General features: G+C 39.9%; 1 protein-coding gene across 1 annotated transcript; it reads right to left on the bottom strand.

Annotated features, from left to right (window-relative positions):
* Window positions 1-604: 604 nt before the first annotated feature.
* FAM149A (family with sequence similarity 149 member A) lies at window positions 605-13,987 on the bottom strand. Its single transcript, XM_088536453.1, has 14 exons — window positions 13,946-13,987; window positions 9,821-9,931; window positions 8,986-9,115; window positions 7,686-7,828; window positions 5,998-6,123; window positions 5,425-5,595; window positions 4,082-4,269; window positions 3,262-3,416; window positions 2,897-3,000; window positions 2,445-2,669; window positions 2,009-2,129; window positions 1,727-1,855; window positions 1,253-1,331; window positions 605-695 (listed from the first exon to the last, which is right to left on the bottom strand). Exons 4-14 carry the CDS (start codon window positions 7,769-7,771, stop codon window positions 622-624), a joined length of 1,458 nt encoding a protein of 485 aa, XP_088392579.1. The 5' UTR covers window positions 7,772-7,828; window positions 8,986-9,115; window positions 9,821-9,931; window positions 13,946-13,987; the 3' UTR covers window positions 605-621.
* Window positions 13,988-17,420: the final 3,433 nt, after the last annotated feature.

Here is a 17,420-nt window from a genome sequence, read left to right as displayed (position 1 = left end):
TCAGGATGCAGGATCAGCTGCTCAGGATCTACAAACAAGTCTGGCCTGACAGCAAAATCGTTGCTTCCTGAAAGAAAAGTTTATTCCAGCATTTTCACAGTAACTGACAAACAGAACAACTTCCTAAAAAATGGAGAAATGTTAAAACAGGAGTCAAAGAGGAGATGCAGCAAACTCCTGTTCAAAAAAAAAAAAAAGTAGATTTTTATATGCGATTGATGTTTGGATAGAGTCAGAACATCTTTAACACTGAGGAAACATAAGAGTGAGAACAGGATGTTACAACCTGAACATAAATTATTTGCTTCTTCAGGGGGAATAACATTTCTCAGAGGAAAGAAAAGAGGAATGTCTGAGAAACAAGCAGAGGAGCCGCATCCTGGCTTTGCAAAGAGAGCAAAGACCTGAAGCTCAACCATTTATTTCATTTCACTCTATTTTTTTATCTAATCTCTGCTTAGATAGCTCTCAAAAAAGGCAGTACTGGAATTCTGAGGATCACAAGGCTCAGCAGAAACTAACATACTGAACATGTTCTCTACCACAGAAGATGTTAACTGGTAAATTAAGTACTTCAGCACTCCATCAGTGCAGGGATTTTCTGTTTCTTTCTAAGCCAAGTTAAGAAGCAACCTGAAATCTCTTCCTTGAGGTTGGAGGATTTCTCTGAAAGGATTTGTAATAATGCTGTGAGCCTAGAAAACATAAAACATTATTTTTGTTAATTGTGGGAGAAACCAAAAAGCATGCATGCTGCCTGAGTTGCAAATTGGTCTTGATATGTTTTATTCAGAAGGATTCTATATATATTCGAAACGCTAAAATTTCAATATTATTTTCTCCTCACATTAGAATTTTATTGATTTGGTGAATTTAAATGGTGATTAAAATAAAGGAAAGTTGCATTTTGTGTCACTAAACCAAAAAGTTATGGAACAACAAGGTAATTGTGTTGCTACTCTAAAAGCAACAAAATATCCAGCTTGCACATCATATAGCCTTGCTGTCATTTTAAGAATGATGATAATTCTTAATGAAAAAGCTCCTCCTTTTCCTTCCAATAACCTTTCTTCATAACAACAAGATACTTTACATGACTCCTAACAGTCAACGGTTTGGCTTATTTCAGACTATAAAGGGATAAAAAAAATCAAAACAAGAGTAAAAACATCCTGCCAAGCACAACGATTGTTGCACCCAGAGATGGCTCTCCCTGACCTCATCATTTCTTGGCTGTAGTATGGGTTAGTACCTGTTAAAAATCCTTGACCCATCCATGTGCAGTTAACAAAATCTGTGGGATTCCGGGGTCTTTTTGGACGTATGTCTGCCTGTAAAAAAGAAAGTATTACTAGTTAGAGTATGGTACTCTTATGCAAAGTGGTTTTATTACAATTTTTATTATACAGTCAAGCAGAGTGAGCCCTAACAAGCTGCAAAGCTCCATGCAATACTACACTCAATGCACTCCCATGCACTGGTTGCCTCAAAGAAAATGTTTGGTGCATTCAGCTTGAAGAAACCTCTTCTTCATATACTGCTTTTCAGGACTCCACATCCTCCCAAAGCTTTTTAACCTTCTGTTCTCTAAAGGAAATAGGAATTCTGTAAATCAGAAATTAGGGGAGACCTGGGGAAAACTGCTGCAAGACCTTTTAGAGACCCCAAATGGGCAAGAATAGAAGCTTCTTCACTTTTCCATGTCTTTGCTTACAATGTAACATACCCTGAATGTCTGTGTTGTGTTGGGCCTAGAAAATTGCTCGATGGTAACAGTTCGTTCCCTGAGTGGCTGTTGCACGGTACTGCCAGGTACTGCACTTGAAACTCTGCTATACACATAGCAGAGTTGATGCTGAAAGAAATAAAAAAGATCACTGAGAGAATGCAGTTATTGCAAACGCACTCAAAATAAGAACTTTTCAACTGGCATACAAAGAAGAGAACATGGACACAACACGTGGGCAGCTCGAGGCTCTTCACCAGTGTGAAAATGAACAGAACTTACAGAGCTCCGTTGCAATGGAGGTACTGAAAGGTCCTGTTGAACAGCTTCTGAGTTTATGGGTGGTAACTTGTTCTGAAGTGTCTGTGCATGAGCTGAAGACAGATGATCCAAGCTGGCAACCCTACAAAATTTTAAGGGATCTTCTTTCGGGAAAAGTCTTATTAAAAGTCTTATTATTCTAAATAATAGGGCATGCATAACCAGTACCCTTCTGAATGGAGATCAGCTGCAGAAAGCAACAGCATTTAATGAAGCAACAAAAAAATAACGTAAATGCCAGTCCCTAGTGGACATCATTCTGCCTGCTATATTTTTCTGTCTGAATTCTATAATCAGTGACAAATCCTAGATTAGTTCAAGTATTTTGCAAAATCCTTCACTGGTATAAATTCAGTAAAGTTCTGAGGAAAGCAAAAGGTAAAATGAAAAAACTCACAATTTAGTCCCCCTAAGGGTTTCGTCATTGTACATGTTAGGAGCTTTTGAGGAGGGTTGGTCAGAAGTGAGAGAAGGTAACCTACAATGGCTTGGTAGCTTCCTAGAAGATGCCAGCTGTACCCGAGAGGATGACAGAAGCCTCTTATCAGCAATTCTCCCCAGTTTAGTGCGCACTAAGTTTGTCACATTGCAGCCACTACTATGTAGTTTTTCTTGCTCATTCCTAGGACATTAAGAGGGAGGAAGGTATAGGGAGAGAGAGGAAAAAAAAATGTGAAAGAACTTCTTAACACAATATCACAGAGCAACCTGTACAGATCTAAACATTTAGTGACATCAGTGATGTGCACAAAGGACATGACTGCATTCCTACTACCTTTTTTAAAATCACACGTCTTTTACATAACATAAATTATGTTGCATTTTCAAAATCTCCAGACAAACATTTACCGTATTTTTTCTACTGTGGTCGCATGCCTCTGTTGGAGTGGTTTTGCTTGAATTGTCATAACCCCATTCAAATCACTACAAAATTTGCTGGAGAAACGGTGAACCTAGGGAAAGCAACAAAATAGGTTTTAACTTTTCAGATTCAAGCCTTATTTTTGAAGGAAGACTTCAAAAAGAGATAGTTAGAAGATATTTGTACTTGTATATTTGAAAAAAAATCCCTCCTTTAAATGAAATGACTAAGTATACAATCAGGTTTTAAAAAGACCTTTTTCTAGGTTCAGTCAGGACTCTCTCCAAGGTTAGTGGATACTAACAGTCTTATGTCGATAAGAGACTGTTGCTTGGTGGAAAGATATTTTTACCTGTGATGAAACAAAATGGGGAGCGTAAGATCCGCCTCGTGCTTCAGAGCTCCTGGGCAGAGGGACGCTCCCCGCACCCGCTGTCACACAAGCAGCTGGCAAACGGGGCACTTTAGCTGTAACAGCTTTCAGTTTTTCCGCCTGTTTGTTACTTTCTGCGCAACAACAAAACAATGCAGGGAGTTAGAGGCATTCTTATACTTTTACTAGTCAGTATTTACTGTGATGAAAATGATATTAAACATCACAGTTTTGAATAGTTCTAACTTTCCGTGAAATTTAAAAATCTACCATAAATGACGTCTTTCTGAAAACATTTCTGCTAAAACTATCAGTATTTGTATGTACCGCCATTTCTTAGGCCCACATTAAGATCCTTGCAACATCAGAAAGGCCGTCCACTCTCACTAGTGCTTTGACTACCTAAGGATTCTTTGCATTAAGAAAGCTCAAGCAATAAGTCCAGAAGACTTTGAGTCCTAGAACTCAGATACAAACCATGTTGTCATCCATTCCTTGCTATCGGCACTAATTTTCACTCTGGACTAAGACTTTCTTGCAATGGAGCTCTTTTGGTCAATGTTTTTTTCTTTATATCTCTAATCCTCTCCTCCTCCCTCTCCATCTCCCTACCAAATCCATAAGACAAGTCAAGTTTGAGGCAAGGGTGACAGGCAGCTCTGACAGGGCATTATGTATCTTAAAATGCTGTATTACAAACAAGAATTTCCTAAAAACCACAGGTTACTCAAACTTTAAGAAAAAAATACTTTTCCAACTTAGATTTGATTACTATCACATTTCTAAAAGCATAAAATACCTGTGATATTAGTTTCCCAGTTTTTTTTAATCAGCTCCTCCAATATTTCAATCACATTGCTCCAGATATGATCAAATACTTCAGAAGTTACTGCATCTTTGATACAGGCATGAGGAGACACGGGGGGAATGCCACGTTTGCTCTTCTCAGTAAGATGCATTTTCTTTTGTTCCAAACTCTCATCATCACTAATTAAGTGAAGGAAATTCAAATGTGTCACCACTTTTTGACAGTTTATTTTTTATCTTCTGATACACTGAGCAATTATGAAACACAAATACAGAAGAAAAAAAGTCAAATGTAGATTAAAAAAATCAAATTCAGATTTACTGAGTAGATGTGGGAATAGAACCTAATGAGTAAATGTCTTGATATGCTTTTCTTTCCCTTACAAGCCAGAAAAAAGGCAGGGTTTTATAGCTAAAATTTGCAATTCAAAAACAAAACAAAACAAAAAACAACAAAAAATAACTTTATACATGGCAATTCATCATTTGAGTCAAAATTTTGTGCTTTTGACCATAACAAAATGGAACCACTGTTCCATGCATATGGAAGGAGGACTGTCATACAGAACATTTCTTTTACGTCAGGTCCTGTGTCCTGGAAACATCTGCAATGCTCATTGATCAGAGAACTAACTCTGGAAGACTCCTGCAGCCTGGCAAGAAGAGCAAAGTCTTGCCACTAATGTGTAGGCTCGGGATCTGCAGAAGAACATTTTAACCTGCATTTCCTTCTTCTTCTTCTTTTTTTTTTTTAATTAATGTCATCATATTTTCCTTCCTGAAATTACGAGGATGGTCTCAAAGGCCCGTCTCAAGGACGGTTTCTACCACCACGCTTTCCCTCCTCTGTCTTCCTCAAACTGGACTACCAACTCCTCAGTTATAGCTGAGACGTGGTCTCGTGAGCTAATCCACCATGACTTCTTTATTTTAGAACATTAGGCATCATAAAGCCCGTTAGGGAGCTAGGGAGAATGTGACATCCCAGAATTTAATCCTGAGAAGGAAACAAGAAACAAGCTTGGGAACAAGCAAGGGAAAAAAGAGCTCTCGTTTCACTGCCTATGCATTTTATTGAATTTCCATGTACAAAAAAAAAACCCTTTTAAATAGTCTGCAGCTTTGTGGTGCAGACACACTCCTCTTCCATAGGAGACGGGAGTTTGAACCATTAGAAGGACAATATAGGTAGTTTTCCTAGTGACTAGTAAGTGCTCTAGCCACCATGCTGCTTAACACAGCAACAGAGGAGCCCATATTTCACAGCACAGAATCCTGACCGGGCTCAATAATAAATAATGATTCATGATTCAAAAATAAATATAACTTGTTTACAGCTCTTTATTGTCAAAGGCAAGATACTCTTCTATTTTTCCATCCACGTCATAGATTTCTTCTTCCAGGAATAAGTATCTGGAAGGGTCAGAGGCCCTAGTGGAACTGGAATCTACTGCATTATGAACAGGAGATGCTTCTGGGACCAATTTAGAGCCTGAAATACAGAGCCTGGGAAAACAAATAATAAAACAAAATGAGAATTAAATATTCAAAGAAAGAAGCAACTGCATATTTAATTATGTAGACATGATTTAATAAATAACACTTTATAAATCTCTGAAGAGGGAAGATAGAACAAAGTGATTTTTTTTTTGCTAAGCACTTTTCATTTTTAGCAAGCAACGCCATGTAAGTGAATATTAATCAAAATATTTGTCAGAAATTTAAAACAGGAGATTTGTTTGAAATAACTGGAAAAATTTATCACCTCTGTACAGACAGCATGTCTTACACAGATGACAGTAAACTGCTGATACTTCTGCAATTCAATTATAGTCTGTATATTTAAAAAAAACCCCACAAAACTATAGTCATATCAAAACAGAAAACCTGCAAAAATTGCTGACATACTCTTTGATATCACCAGTATATTCACGGAGACCAGGTAAAACCTTAGTGGCCACAGAGCTATCACTGCTGCTCTGAAAATACTGAAAGCCTTCATCCTTTGGTAATAGGAGCTGCTTTCCCAGAACTCTGGAGGAAAACCAGAAAGAAAAAAGTGTGTGGGGAATTGTAAATGAAAATTTACATACTAATGTGGAAAATACAAATACCTGTGAACAGCTGGTAATGTGCAAGCATGCCTCACACACCTGGAGATGCCAAGTCCTTGTGCAATACCTTACACTAACTAGAATTTAGGTAATCAAAGTTAAGCTTATATAAAGTTAAAATTAATGCACACTGTGTTCAGGAAATACAAATACCAGCATGCACAGAGGTCAGGAGAGCAAAGAGCAACTGCATTTAAATGCAGACAATTATTCTGTAAATGATTTCTGATCACATTTTTTATAATTAATAGCTAGTGCTTCTTCAACTGTTTTTCATCAGAACTCAAAAGGATTCTCAAAAGAATTTGTCAGTCATGGCTATATGTCAAGCAACACCTCTCAGACTCTTTAAAATACCTGAACACGTTGTCTTGAGAGCATTACTGAACATACCCTGAACATGTTTTTTGCAGAGCGGCGAGTGCCACATGAAGCTCTAAGCAAAACTCTGTTCACTTTCGTTTTTATAAACCAGGCAAAGGGTCTTCTCTTTGCACAGCCCCGATCTTTCTCTTATTGATGACAGATTTCCAGAATATTTACTTGCCCATACTCAGCTAAATATTCAGACGCTATCATAGCTACTATTCAGACATATCATAGCTACTGAGTAAAGGAAAGGAAAGCCAGTGAGCTCCTGGCTCACACCAAGGAAGCACGAGTAACAAAAATAACTATCACTGGAGTTTCAGAAGTTATTCTTTCAAGTAACTGTTCAACACAAGTAGTATTTTAAGGTTTAATCCTTCTTCTTTAATGAAAAATAAAAATCGTACCATATGCTTTAAGTAATGCAGATCTCCCAGATTTCTTGGGCATGTTTCAGCCTTCCAGTATCAGATTTAAATAAAAAAAAAAGATCCGAAGTACAGGAGATCACTTAAAAAAATTATTTTCGGTGAAAATATTTCTAAAAACACCATGAATGTATTACACAGCACAAGAAAAAATCAATTTTCTTCATGTTCTGCTAATGTTTACACTATCTAAAAAGGTGTTTTTTTGACTTATTGCCAGTGAAGTTTGCTGCAGGTTTACGTAACAAATCTGCTCTGTTCCTGACAAATTGTGGCAAATTTTGCTAGCTGATTTCAGTTTAATTTGCAGAGCACAGTTACTAGTAAAAATATCTAACAGATATTAAAAACTCGATGAACTTACTGATAATAGTCTTCTTAATAGTGTTAATAATTAACTTAGAAGATTACTTAGTCACATGCACATCTAGACTTGCTTTTAAGCGAAGTGTTTCTTTTTACAAAGAATCATTTAATTAGAAAGAGTCATTATGAAAATAGATTATTTTCTCTTTGCTTTAATCAAAACAAATATCAGTAGCACTGTAACAAAGGCACAGGTCAGTCTCAGAGATCCAGATTCAAATGAAAAGTCTTAACACTAAGAGCAATGCACATTAAGATACCAATCAAACTGATCTTATAGAGATAGCTGTTTAAAACCAGTATTAGCAGAGTTTCTTACCTTAGATGAAGGGATTGTTCAACCCAGTCTGCGCATTCCGCTTGCAGGCTCACCGTTTGCGAGGTCACTTTTCCTTCAAACAGCATTTCATCAATGTCCCAAAACAACTGATGCACTCTCTGTGTGTTGGCCTTATCAAATTCCTATATAATATAAAATTAATAGCTGTTAGCAAATATCGACTTATATTTATAGTAAAAAAAAAATTATTTAAAGAGCAGGGTAACTCTAGACAGATTTGGCTGAGCATCTCAGAAAGGATCCTCAGATGTCACACTTGAAAGGAACTACATTTCCTCTGAAGATAACAGGTGGCTGCCTAAGATCAGCCAACTAAAACTATCCCCTCCCTACTCCAAACCCGATACAAACACACACACACTCTGTATCTCTGAGGCTGAAGGCTCTAAAGCTCCTGCTCCTTTGGGCAGCACTCTTCGTTTCTGATTAAAATAACTAAGATGGCAACGAGGACGCACTTTTCCCTGGTGGTTTGGGAACATCCTTCACCTTTTCATGGAAGCTGTAACTCAGTGCAACCAAAAATGAGTGAGCCCACAGGCAAAGGTGGCAGAGGAGAACCTGACTTTATCCAGCGGGCAAAAGCACTCAGCTGTGGGATCCTAGCTTTGGTAACTGTCAAAACATTATTTGCTACTTAAAACAGATATTTCATTACACTGAAAATAAGTGATAATAATCAGGGACCAAATCATGTCTGTTCACTTCCAGCCGAGTGCTCCAACCATTCCAGGCCACAGAGGGCCCAACACTGACTAGGAAGGGCAAAGTAACTTACCCAGGCTTAATGGACTTAAATTACATCTGCATCATCTATGAAACAGAACTGAGCTTAAGCAAGAGCTAACTGCTTATCAAGACTGGGACATCCCTACGCATACTCACAAATGTGCTGCACAATTCACAACCCTCAGAAAAGTTTAACTTGGATGATTCCTGCATTTGAAATCTGATACTTTATCACTCAGACTCAGAAACCTAAATGCTATAATGAGATCTTCTTTTGTGAAACTCCTTTCTGTAAGTTTTTTCTCCAAGTTGCCTTTTTTTTCCTTTTCGTACTGTGCTTTTGATTACATATTGGCTGCATTGATAGCAACTGCACTTTTTTTTTTTCAGTTTTCAGTTTTTTTATTTGGTTAATATACTTAATCATTAGGCTGTCATGGATGGAGATGATTCACTCTTCTGGACACATGTTGCACATCCATTTTCTGCAAAAATTAACTTTTTCTACCATATTTAGATGCAGTGTACTGTAACAGCTTCTGTGACATACATCATCCCTCCAAGAGTAAAGTGAACTTCTTTCAGTAGACAAACCACTAGTGTAGCTCTTTATTCCAGACCAAGAATTTTTCAAGACTGTAGGTGTTGTATGACCACTGGAAGGTGATGAAACTGTTTCACTGTGGAAAGAAAACAAATTAAAATGTTTTAACATGATTTTCTAAACAAATGTTTTTAAAATAATGCAAGTATGAAGATAGTGATACATCCTCCTATTGGACACAATTTTCAGGATCTACTATTGGGCCAATGTGAAGAACAGCAAGTGTACATTTGTAAACAGAGGCAATGGCCATGCACACCTATGTGTAGCACTCATCACCTTAAGGGCAACTCTTTCCACTGTATCACACTTTTGTACACACACCATATTAATTATACGGGCACAAATCCACAAAGCAAGCAGGGAACAAAGTTGAAACCCTCTAATCAAGAGTTTGGGTCAATTTATATGCTACATTGTGTGGAATCTGCATATTTCTATATTCAGGTAGGAATTACTGAGCTAGCGGAAGCAGAAGGAAAATACACAGAAATGTATTCTAATTAACAAATAAAGACAAAAATAATATGCAAACTAAGAGAAAGACAAAATGAAAAAAGTATTTTCTTAGCACTATAAAAATGAATTAAACCAATATGTAAAAGACCGATATCATAATCTCAGCTGATCAAATAGTAAATTAAAACTATTTGAAAAGTAATATCTCCAACTTAATAATTGTCATCCGTAGGAATGACTAGAAGTGACAATGAATACCAATACTCAAATAATTAAGCCCAGAGCCCATTAATGAAGAACTATTTCAGAAATTAATGCATACCAAGTATAATTGTCAATGGCTTCCTGGACATTTCTCTCAAAAACTGTTTGAAGAGACTCGCCACTTTTTTCTGAAAGACATTTATTTGTAGGACCTTTGAACAGCCCCTTCCTGTAAATATAAAAACACATCATTCTATAACATTAGAGGCTTAACTCATGTCCCTGCCAGAAATTAAGGAGAATCATCTCTAATTCTTCAATCCTGTCCATGAAAACAAATATTTTCTTGAAACTAACTACATTTCTGTAAACCGTTTTTCAGTTTTCACTATTTACATGAACACTTTTTCAATAAAATGTATATTGAAATATACAACCCAAAATGTAATTTGGGTTTATTTTATTCTATAAGCATTCTGCTTCAATTTTACACTTCAAAATTTGGCTGGCACTAACACAAATGCAGCAGTGTTTAACTATCCCAGGAATAGTTCAAAGACACAAAATAATGATTGCTTATAAAGTAGTTATTAACTATGTGTTTCTGTTCAATCATTAACCTAGAGTCAATTTTCCCAGATGTATCTCTGCATAACAACAAGATACAGATATGCTGCCAAGCAAATGATTACTGAAATTATTACTTTACTGAATCTATGAATGTTCAATGTGGCTGTTTTGATTAAGTCAACTGTTAGTCCACTATCAGGAACAAGGACATGTTCTCAATATGTTAAGAGGCCGCAAGACTTGAGAAAAAAAAACACCTACAGAAATTGCTTATAAGTGTACATTTCTACAATCCTGCTAAATTTCATCACAACCATGCTAAACCTTCCTCTTTTTTTTTTTTTTTTTTTTCTCTCCTCCCAAAGAAAAGAAGATGCCATAGAAATAGCTCTGGCATGGTGCAAGTCCATGAAAACTCCATGTTGTGACACCGAGATCTGTCTCAAAGGCAATAGCAGCCAGCTCACTTCTGCCGGTTAGTTCCCTCCTCTGCCCTTCCACCTGCCATGTTATTGCCCAGTCGGTCTTATAAGGACTTTCTGATTTGTTCTACCTGATCTTTACTCCTAGTATCTTTCCACTGTTTCATACCATCACCAAGTCTTCTCATTTTACCACTCATCTCTACCTCAGCAGCTAGGGGTATCTGAAACACCCCAGCACAGCCAGCTGTGCAACACAGCTGGAAGAGAAACCATGCCTCCCTTCTGCCAGAGTGAACTGCCTGTGTGGAAACCTTTCCTCTCGTACCTTAGCTGCTTGGTGCCCTCAGAAGACCCCAGCAGGAGACTCTCCCATATCTATAAGCTTGCTTTCACTTAAAGAACCGCAGGTAGCTTGCTGGGGCTTTAAAAGAAATCCCAATTTAGATACATGAGATCATCCCCCACACAGCTCCACGAGATATCGTCGATAAAATTGCAGATTTTCTCTGTGAAACAGGGCGTATGCATAACATTTCATGTCATACATTATACATGATGCATAACACAGCATCATACATGGCATGAGATGTAGCAAGAAAAGGGCTTCTGACACAGCATTTCCCTGCACGCAGCAGCATTTCTCATTCGGATGTGCTGGACCACATGACATCAGAAGGTGGCCCAGGAAGTGACTGCAGTACAACAAAATGAAAGAAAGAAGAAGGGGAAGACACGCAGGCAGGACGTACGCAGCACATTTCCACAGGCAGCTCCGACTGTTCACGAGCCTGAACCGGAGCCTCTGCAAGTGCAGACGTGAAGCCCAGAAACGCCTGCTGGCCACGCACGCAGCGGGGCTGCGCTGGCCGCCCCAGGGCCGCCCTCTGCGTCCCGCTGCCCCCGCACTCACCCCACGACGAGGAGCCCCGGGTCTCGGCGGCAGCCGCCCGGCTCCGCGGGCCCCCGCGGCCGCCTCGCCACACGCATCCCTGTGCTGAGGCGCGGAGCGCGGCGCCCGCCACAGCGAGGGAGCCGCGGCGCCTCCCCCAGCGCCGGGCTCCCACACCGCCACCAAGGACAGGGACGAGGTCCCGGGGGCTCCGCAGGACCCGGCACGAGCGCTGGGTCTCTGCGAGCGGCAGGGCAGGCTGCGCGTTCGCACCAGGGCCTCTCACCAGCACCAGGGCGCCCGTTCTAACATCTACGTGTTCTGCTGGAACCTCTTACAGAGAAGTAAATGAAGCCTCTTTGTAGACAGGAGAGGAAAAAAATAAACACATGGGTTCTCTGTCCAGGAAATAAAAATTAAAAGGCAGTATTAAATACACCGGAAATTATAAATAAAAATAGTATGGGGTATATAAAACCTCTTTTCACATACACACAAAAAATATATATGGGCAGTCGGCTCTAGGTGACCCTGCATAAACAGTGAGCTGGATGAGATGATCCCCTGCCTCCTCAGGCACTCCATGACTCTGCCATGCCAGTAGTTTTCGTTGCCCCCACCAAATATTTCTCTATTACTGCACAAAATGTCATGCAGACTTCAAGGGGATCTTGCTCTCATCAGTGACACCCTACTCTGGTAACACTAACCAAAACTAACAACAATTTAAGAAAGGAGTTCCATGCTGTGGAGAAAACAAAGGCGAGGAAAATGTTGAATATGGAAGGAAGAATATTTTAAGGGGTAAAAAGAGATTAGTATGTAGGAGAAAAGACCTGACATAAGAGACAAGACTTGCATAAACTTTTAAAGATGAAGAACCTGAAGTTTTTGCAGGAGGTAGGAGTCCTGAAGGGAGAGTGAATGTTATGTCATCAATAGCAGATTATATAACAGCTAATTTTAAACAAAATTGGAGGGTGAAAATCAGAAATGCTAAACAGCAAGAGGTTCTCCAAAATCACAATGAAAAGTCAAAATGAACAAACTAGACATACTGGTCACAGTTTCAGTTTCTCTTATATATCTTAGTAAGACTACTTTTAAAGCATCACATTTTGCCCTGCAGAAGGGGTTGATTACAGCACTCTAAACACTCAAAGCTTTGTTATAAATTTGATTTTAATGCTAAAGACTTAATGGGAGGATACACTTTAGCTCCAGAGACAAGATAATACTGAAAAACTTCTCAAAAAAAAATATTGCTCAATGCAACACAGCTTATCACCACTAGCTCTGCTTCTGTTCATGCCATTGCATTAGCTATGGTGTAAGCAGGAATCACAGCCTCCTACTAGATGGCTGATTTGATCTTTGAGAGCAATTGCAGAGTCGCTATGGGGGAAACGTACCAAAAAAAAAAGGTCTTGGCCAGCAGTATATAGAGATTCGCCCATTTTCATGCTCAGAAGCAGCCGTTGTCTTTGCCCCCAGGTGAGAGCAGCTTCTTTCTGAGCCAGAATCCCAGAGTCCAGAGACCACTCAGGGCTTCCCAGAGCTGCCATTGCCTCTTGTTAGCACAGAGTCCTCAGTGGTGGCTTTCTACACGCAGCGTTCGCTAGCTGCACTCAAAATCACTTTTATCAAAAGCTGGTCCAGCAAGTCCAGATATTTATCCTCACAATATACTGCATGTCAACCAAAGAAAAATTGGAAATAAGTGAACCTATATTTTTTAAATCACTGACAAAAAGAACTACAGCAACATGTGCATAGTAGCATCTTCAGGACTACTGCTACAAAAGCTGAAAAAGTACATCATTTTTAATGCACTAATAGGAGTAATTATATACAGCACAGCATCTTAGGTAGACCTTGATACTCAGTCCTGAAATGGATCTGTGGCTCTTGCAGTGATGATCTCTTTTGAGCTCTGTTCCTACATTTACAAGCAATAAACTTTATTATTATTGATTTAGGCTTAGTTACTTAAAACTGCTTGCATATAATCATTTCATTCTGCTAAGAATGCACTAGGCATGTCAAAATTATAAAACTGCTTGAAAGCAGAGTAGTCTTTAACATGGCGTGAACTTGTGGAGAAATGCATTACCTTTTATCTGATTCTACCAGTGGTTCACTGGAAATGAAAACAAGTATAATACTTGGTTCTAGGAAATATAAACAATTTCTGAAAGCAAGACAGCCATTAAGAAGTCACAGAAGTAAATCTTTATAATAAATTATGAATTAATGCTAAGAAAAACACTATCATCTTAATTAACTGCAATAATAAAGAATGCTAATTAGTGCTTAGAGAAGGTGCTTTATTTCTTTGAATCTGATAGGAAGCATTTACCACTGCAGGATCAAGTGTCTGAACAGGAGACAGGGCGGCAGCAGCAGCTGAACAAAACACTTGGAAGTGGTCCACAAGACCTTCCAATGCACAACAATAAGATGATTATACAGAGAAAAACAGGTAATTTATTTTTGCAATAGATTTAGTAAGATCAAAACTTTTTTTTTTTCATTCTGTTTATTAGTCTCCAGGCAAGTTTGATGGTGTAGTTGTTCAGAACAGCCGCACAACTTCCACCTCTCTGAGGGGCAAATTTAAAAGAGCCCTTGCAGAGAGCCCTGCGAGCATGGGGAGACCACGGCGAGAATACTAAGGACCTGCTCCCTCCTCCAGGACCAAGCCTCTCCTCTGCCCTTGCTACTGCCTTGCCTGGAGGATGGTCCTGATTCCTTAAGTAGGAAGAAGTCAGATTTCCAAAACATCCCCTACCGCCCAGTTCATTCACTGAAGCAGAACAAAAGGAAATTTGGTAAGATTTTAAATCCACAACAGATATTAGGAAATAAATATCACACTGCAATTTGATATTGACATAAACAGAAATCTCTAAACTTGCCACCCAGCATTCTTTGCTTGCATACCCAGCCAGAAGTGTTTCTTTTTATTATGTGACAACTGAACTAGGATAGCTCCTTCACTTGAATTCCATGTGGCGACCTGTGCAGGGGCAAAGCAATTTATTCTGCTGCTTCTCTTAGCCCCAAAATTCGTAGAGCTCAAACATTTACTTTCCACCTTTATTAACTCACTGTGTGCTCTTGTTACCAACCACATCTCAAACAGTACAAAAACATCCTTTTGGTGCTATATAAAGTGTAAAGTGATTGGGTTGTTAAAGAGTGCCATTAGCTTACTCAAAACCCGCCAGCTTAACGTTTATGACAGATAAGGCATACACGGGGAAAGCAGAATTCTCCTTTTCCTTTGATAGTTGGCTTTACCTGCCTGAACTGCCCCCTCAACAGAACATCACACACACAACGGAACTCCAAGTAATATATGGGAATTCTCCTTTTCGAGGTACCAACTCTCAGAATCTCTAATTCAAGTCGTTTGATGAAACTGAGACAAATGGTGTTAGCAATGAAACTGAAATGACCATCAATTTCTAGCAAATTACTGAAGGATCCAAAAATCTCACTAGAAAACATATTGGTTCAGTGCTAGTCTCAGCAAAGGCTAAGCTTAAAAAAAATAAAAACCCCAAAAACTCTGTGAACAAAGAGTGGATTTCAGCCAATTCCTGGAACAAATCTGAAGACAACTAGAAGTGCTTTTATTATAAGGAACTGTTAACAGGTCAGTTGCTATGGGAAATGTTACCTCAGTTTATCAAACTGTAGTTGGTTAGTCAACATATTACCACACCCTTTATATAAAAAATGCAAACAATTGCACACTAAATTCATTAGTGATCCAGCTCACTGCCCATCGAATTAGTAATAAAATGCCTAATAAAATGTGTAAAAAATACCACCTTAGTATCCAACAGCTGCAACAAACATTAAAGATACACAAGAAGCAGTTCTTAGCAGTGGAAAGTACATTGAGAAAAATATTTGTTGTTTCTAGCTCTTTTTGACATTTCATCTCTGCCTAGTTACTTGCCAAAAAACTTCACAAAGCTTCACAAAAAATAATAATGCATAGCATATTGGAAAAAAGAGTTTTGTACCACTCACTTGGAGAATACTGGTACCTAAATGTTAATTTTCAAGAAAAACAAAATCCCAAACAGTACCTTATTACATTTATTCTTTTAGATCAGTGCAGTAATGGAAAGTTAAGTGGCACTACAAAGCTCTATATAGGTTAGCATGCATTACAATGTGAAAGCTATCTATTACTTTTAGTGGTTTAAAACAGGAGGCAGGGACTGGGTTCTATTTCCATCCTTTACCTCATCAAGTTACTTAAAACCACATTTTCAAAGTGATTACTCATTGTGAATGCCGAAGCTTTTGAGAAAATAAAGCTGGAAGAAGGGCATTTTTATATCACGGGTAAAACTACCTCTGTTGTACCAAGCACACAAGCAGGCTTTTCATGCTGGTTTTCAATATTTCACAAAATATTTTTCCAAGCAACAGTATTGCAAGCAGCTTTTTATTGCTTTACACTTAGGGAAAAAAAAACCCACATCTTTTTTCATTACCACTGCTTCAGTGTGATTAGAAGGATATGAGCTCACTGCCTAAACGGCCAGCACATATAAAATCCTTTTTTGAAGTACTCTTCTAGTTTAACCCCATACAGCCTGAGCTGTTGATAACTGTGGAGCTATAAAAATTGAGGTTCTCAAATGTGCAGAGTATCTGGGGGAGAGAGGAAAAAAATGCATTCCAAATTTGCACTATTTCTGCTCTTTTGGGGTATTTTGATTACCATTAACTAAAACACCTGAGAAAAAAAAAGGAACAAATATAATATGGTTACTTTCATTTATTAATTACTCCTACTAGATTGCTATACATTTAAAGAGTGAGCACTGGCAGTGTCTTCTAAAACATATCAATAAGGCTTGGTCACAACGGAATTCTATCTGGATGAGCAAAAACTTCCTATGTGTAAATACTAAATGATGCTAAATACCACAGATGCCAACTTTGGTAAATTCAAATCTGAAGTCCAGGTAAGGGGTAATATAGTTTTCAATAATTAAGCTGCTCATCCTAAAAGCTTAAGTGGAACCATCTAAGTAAAAAACGCCTAAAGCGGAGGTATTGCCTTGCAGCTGAAACCTTTTCAAGGCTAAGCATGGGCTTTTAAGGTTAAACCTGGAAGCATACAGAGTTTTTAGGCCCCTCGTTGCTGTTTCGGATTTTCACAAGGCAGCTCCTGCAGCAAGGCCGCAACTTTGACCCAGCCCTTTACCCTGCCTGCAGGTGCACGATCCATGTCCTCGCAGCAAAGCCCCTGCTCACGTCCCCGCTGAGTTTGGGCTGCTCGGAGCCCCCGGCCCGCACAAAGGAGGAGAGAGCAGCCAGACCCCACGGGAGGCCGGGAAGGAGGGGAGGCCCCGCTGCCCCCGCGCGCGGCGCCCACTCACACGGCGGGCAGCGGGCTGCAGGCGGCCTCCTCCGCGCCGCTCTCCACCGCCGCCTCCTCCCCGATGCCGGGCAGGGCCCGGAGCAGGGCCCGAGCGCCGCGGGCTGCCCCGCCGGCGGGCGGCAGCAGCAGGCAGGGGGGCACGGGCCGCCGCGGCTTGCCAAGGAGGGCGCCCGGCGCCAGCGCCGTCCCCTTCATGGTGGCAGCGAGGGTGCCGCGGCCGCCAGCACCCAGCAGGGCCGAGGAGGCCGCGGCGGCACCGCGCCGCCGTTGCTAGGCTAAACACGCGGGACACGGCAGGCCGCGCCGCCCGCCTCATGCGGCGGCACAGGGAACAATGCGGCGCCTTCTCCCCAGCTGAACTGCCATCCAACATCAGGGGGCAAAAACCAGCGGCATCTGCCCCCCATACGGCTCCCAGCCG

This window comes from Tinamus guttatus, unplaced genomic scaffold (assembly GCF_059628265.1).
Source record: "Tinamus guttatus ecotype Peru unplaced genomic scaffold, ASM5962826v1 Tinamus_guttatus_pri_ptg000674l, whole genome shotgun sequence".
NCBI classification, from domain to species: domain Eukaryota; kingdom Metazoa; phylum Chordata; class Aves; order Tinamiformes; family Tinamidae; genus Tinamus; species Tinamus guttatus.
The sequence above is the reverse complement of the archived record's forward strand: the minus strand, read 5'-3'. Positions and strand labels throughout refer to the sequence as shown.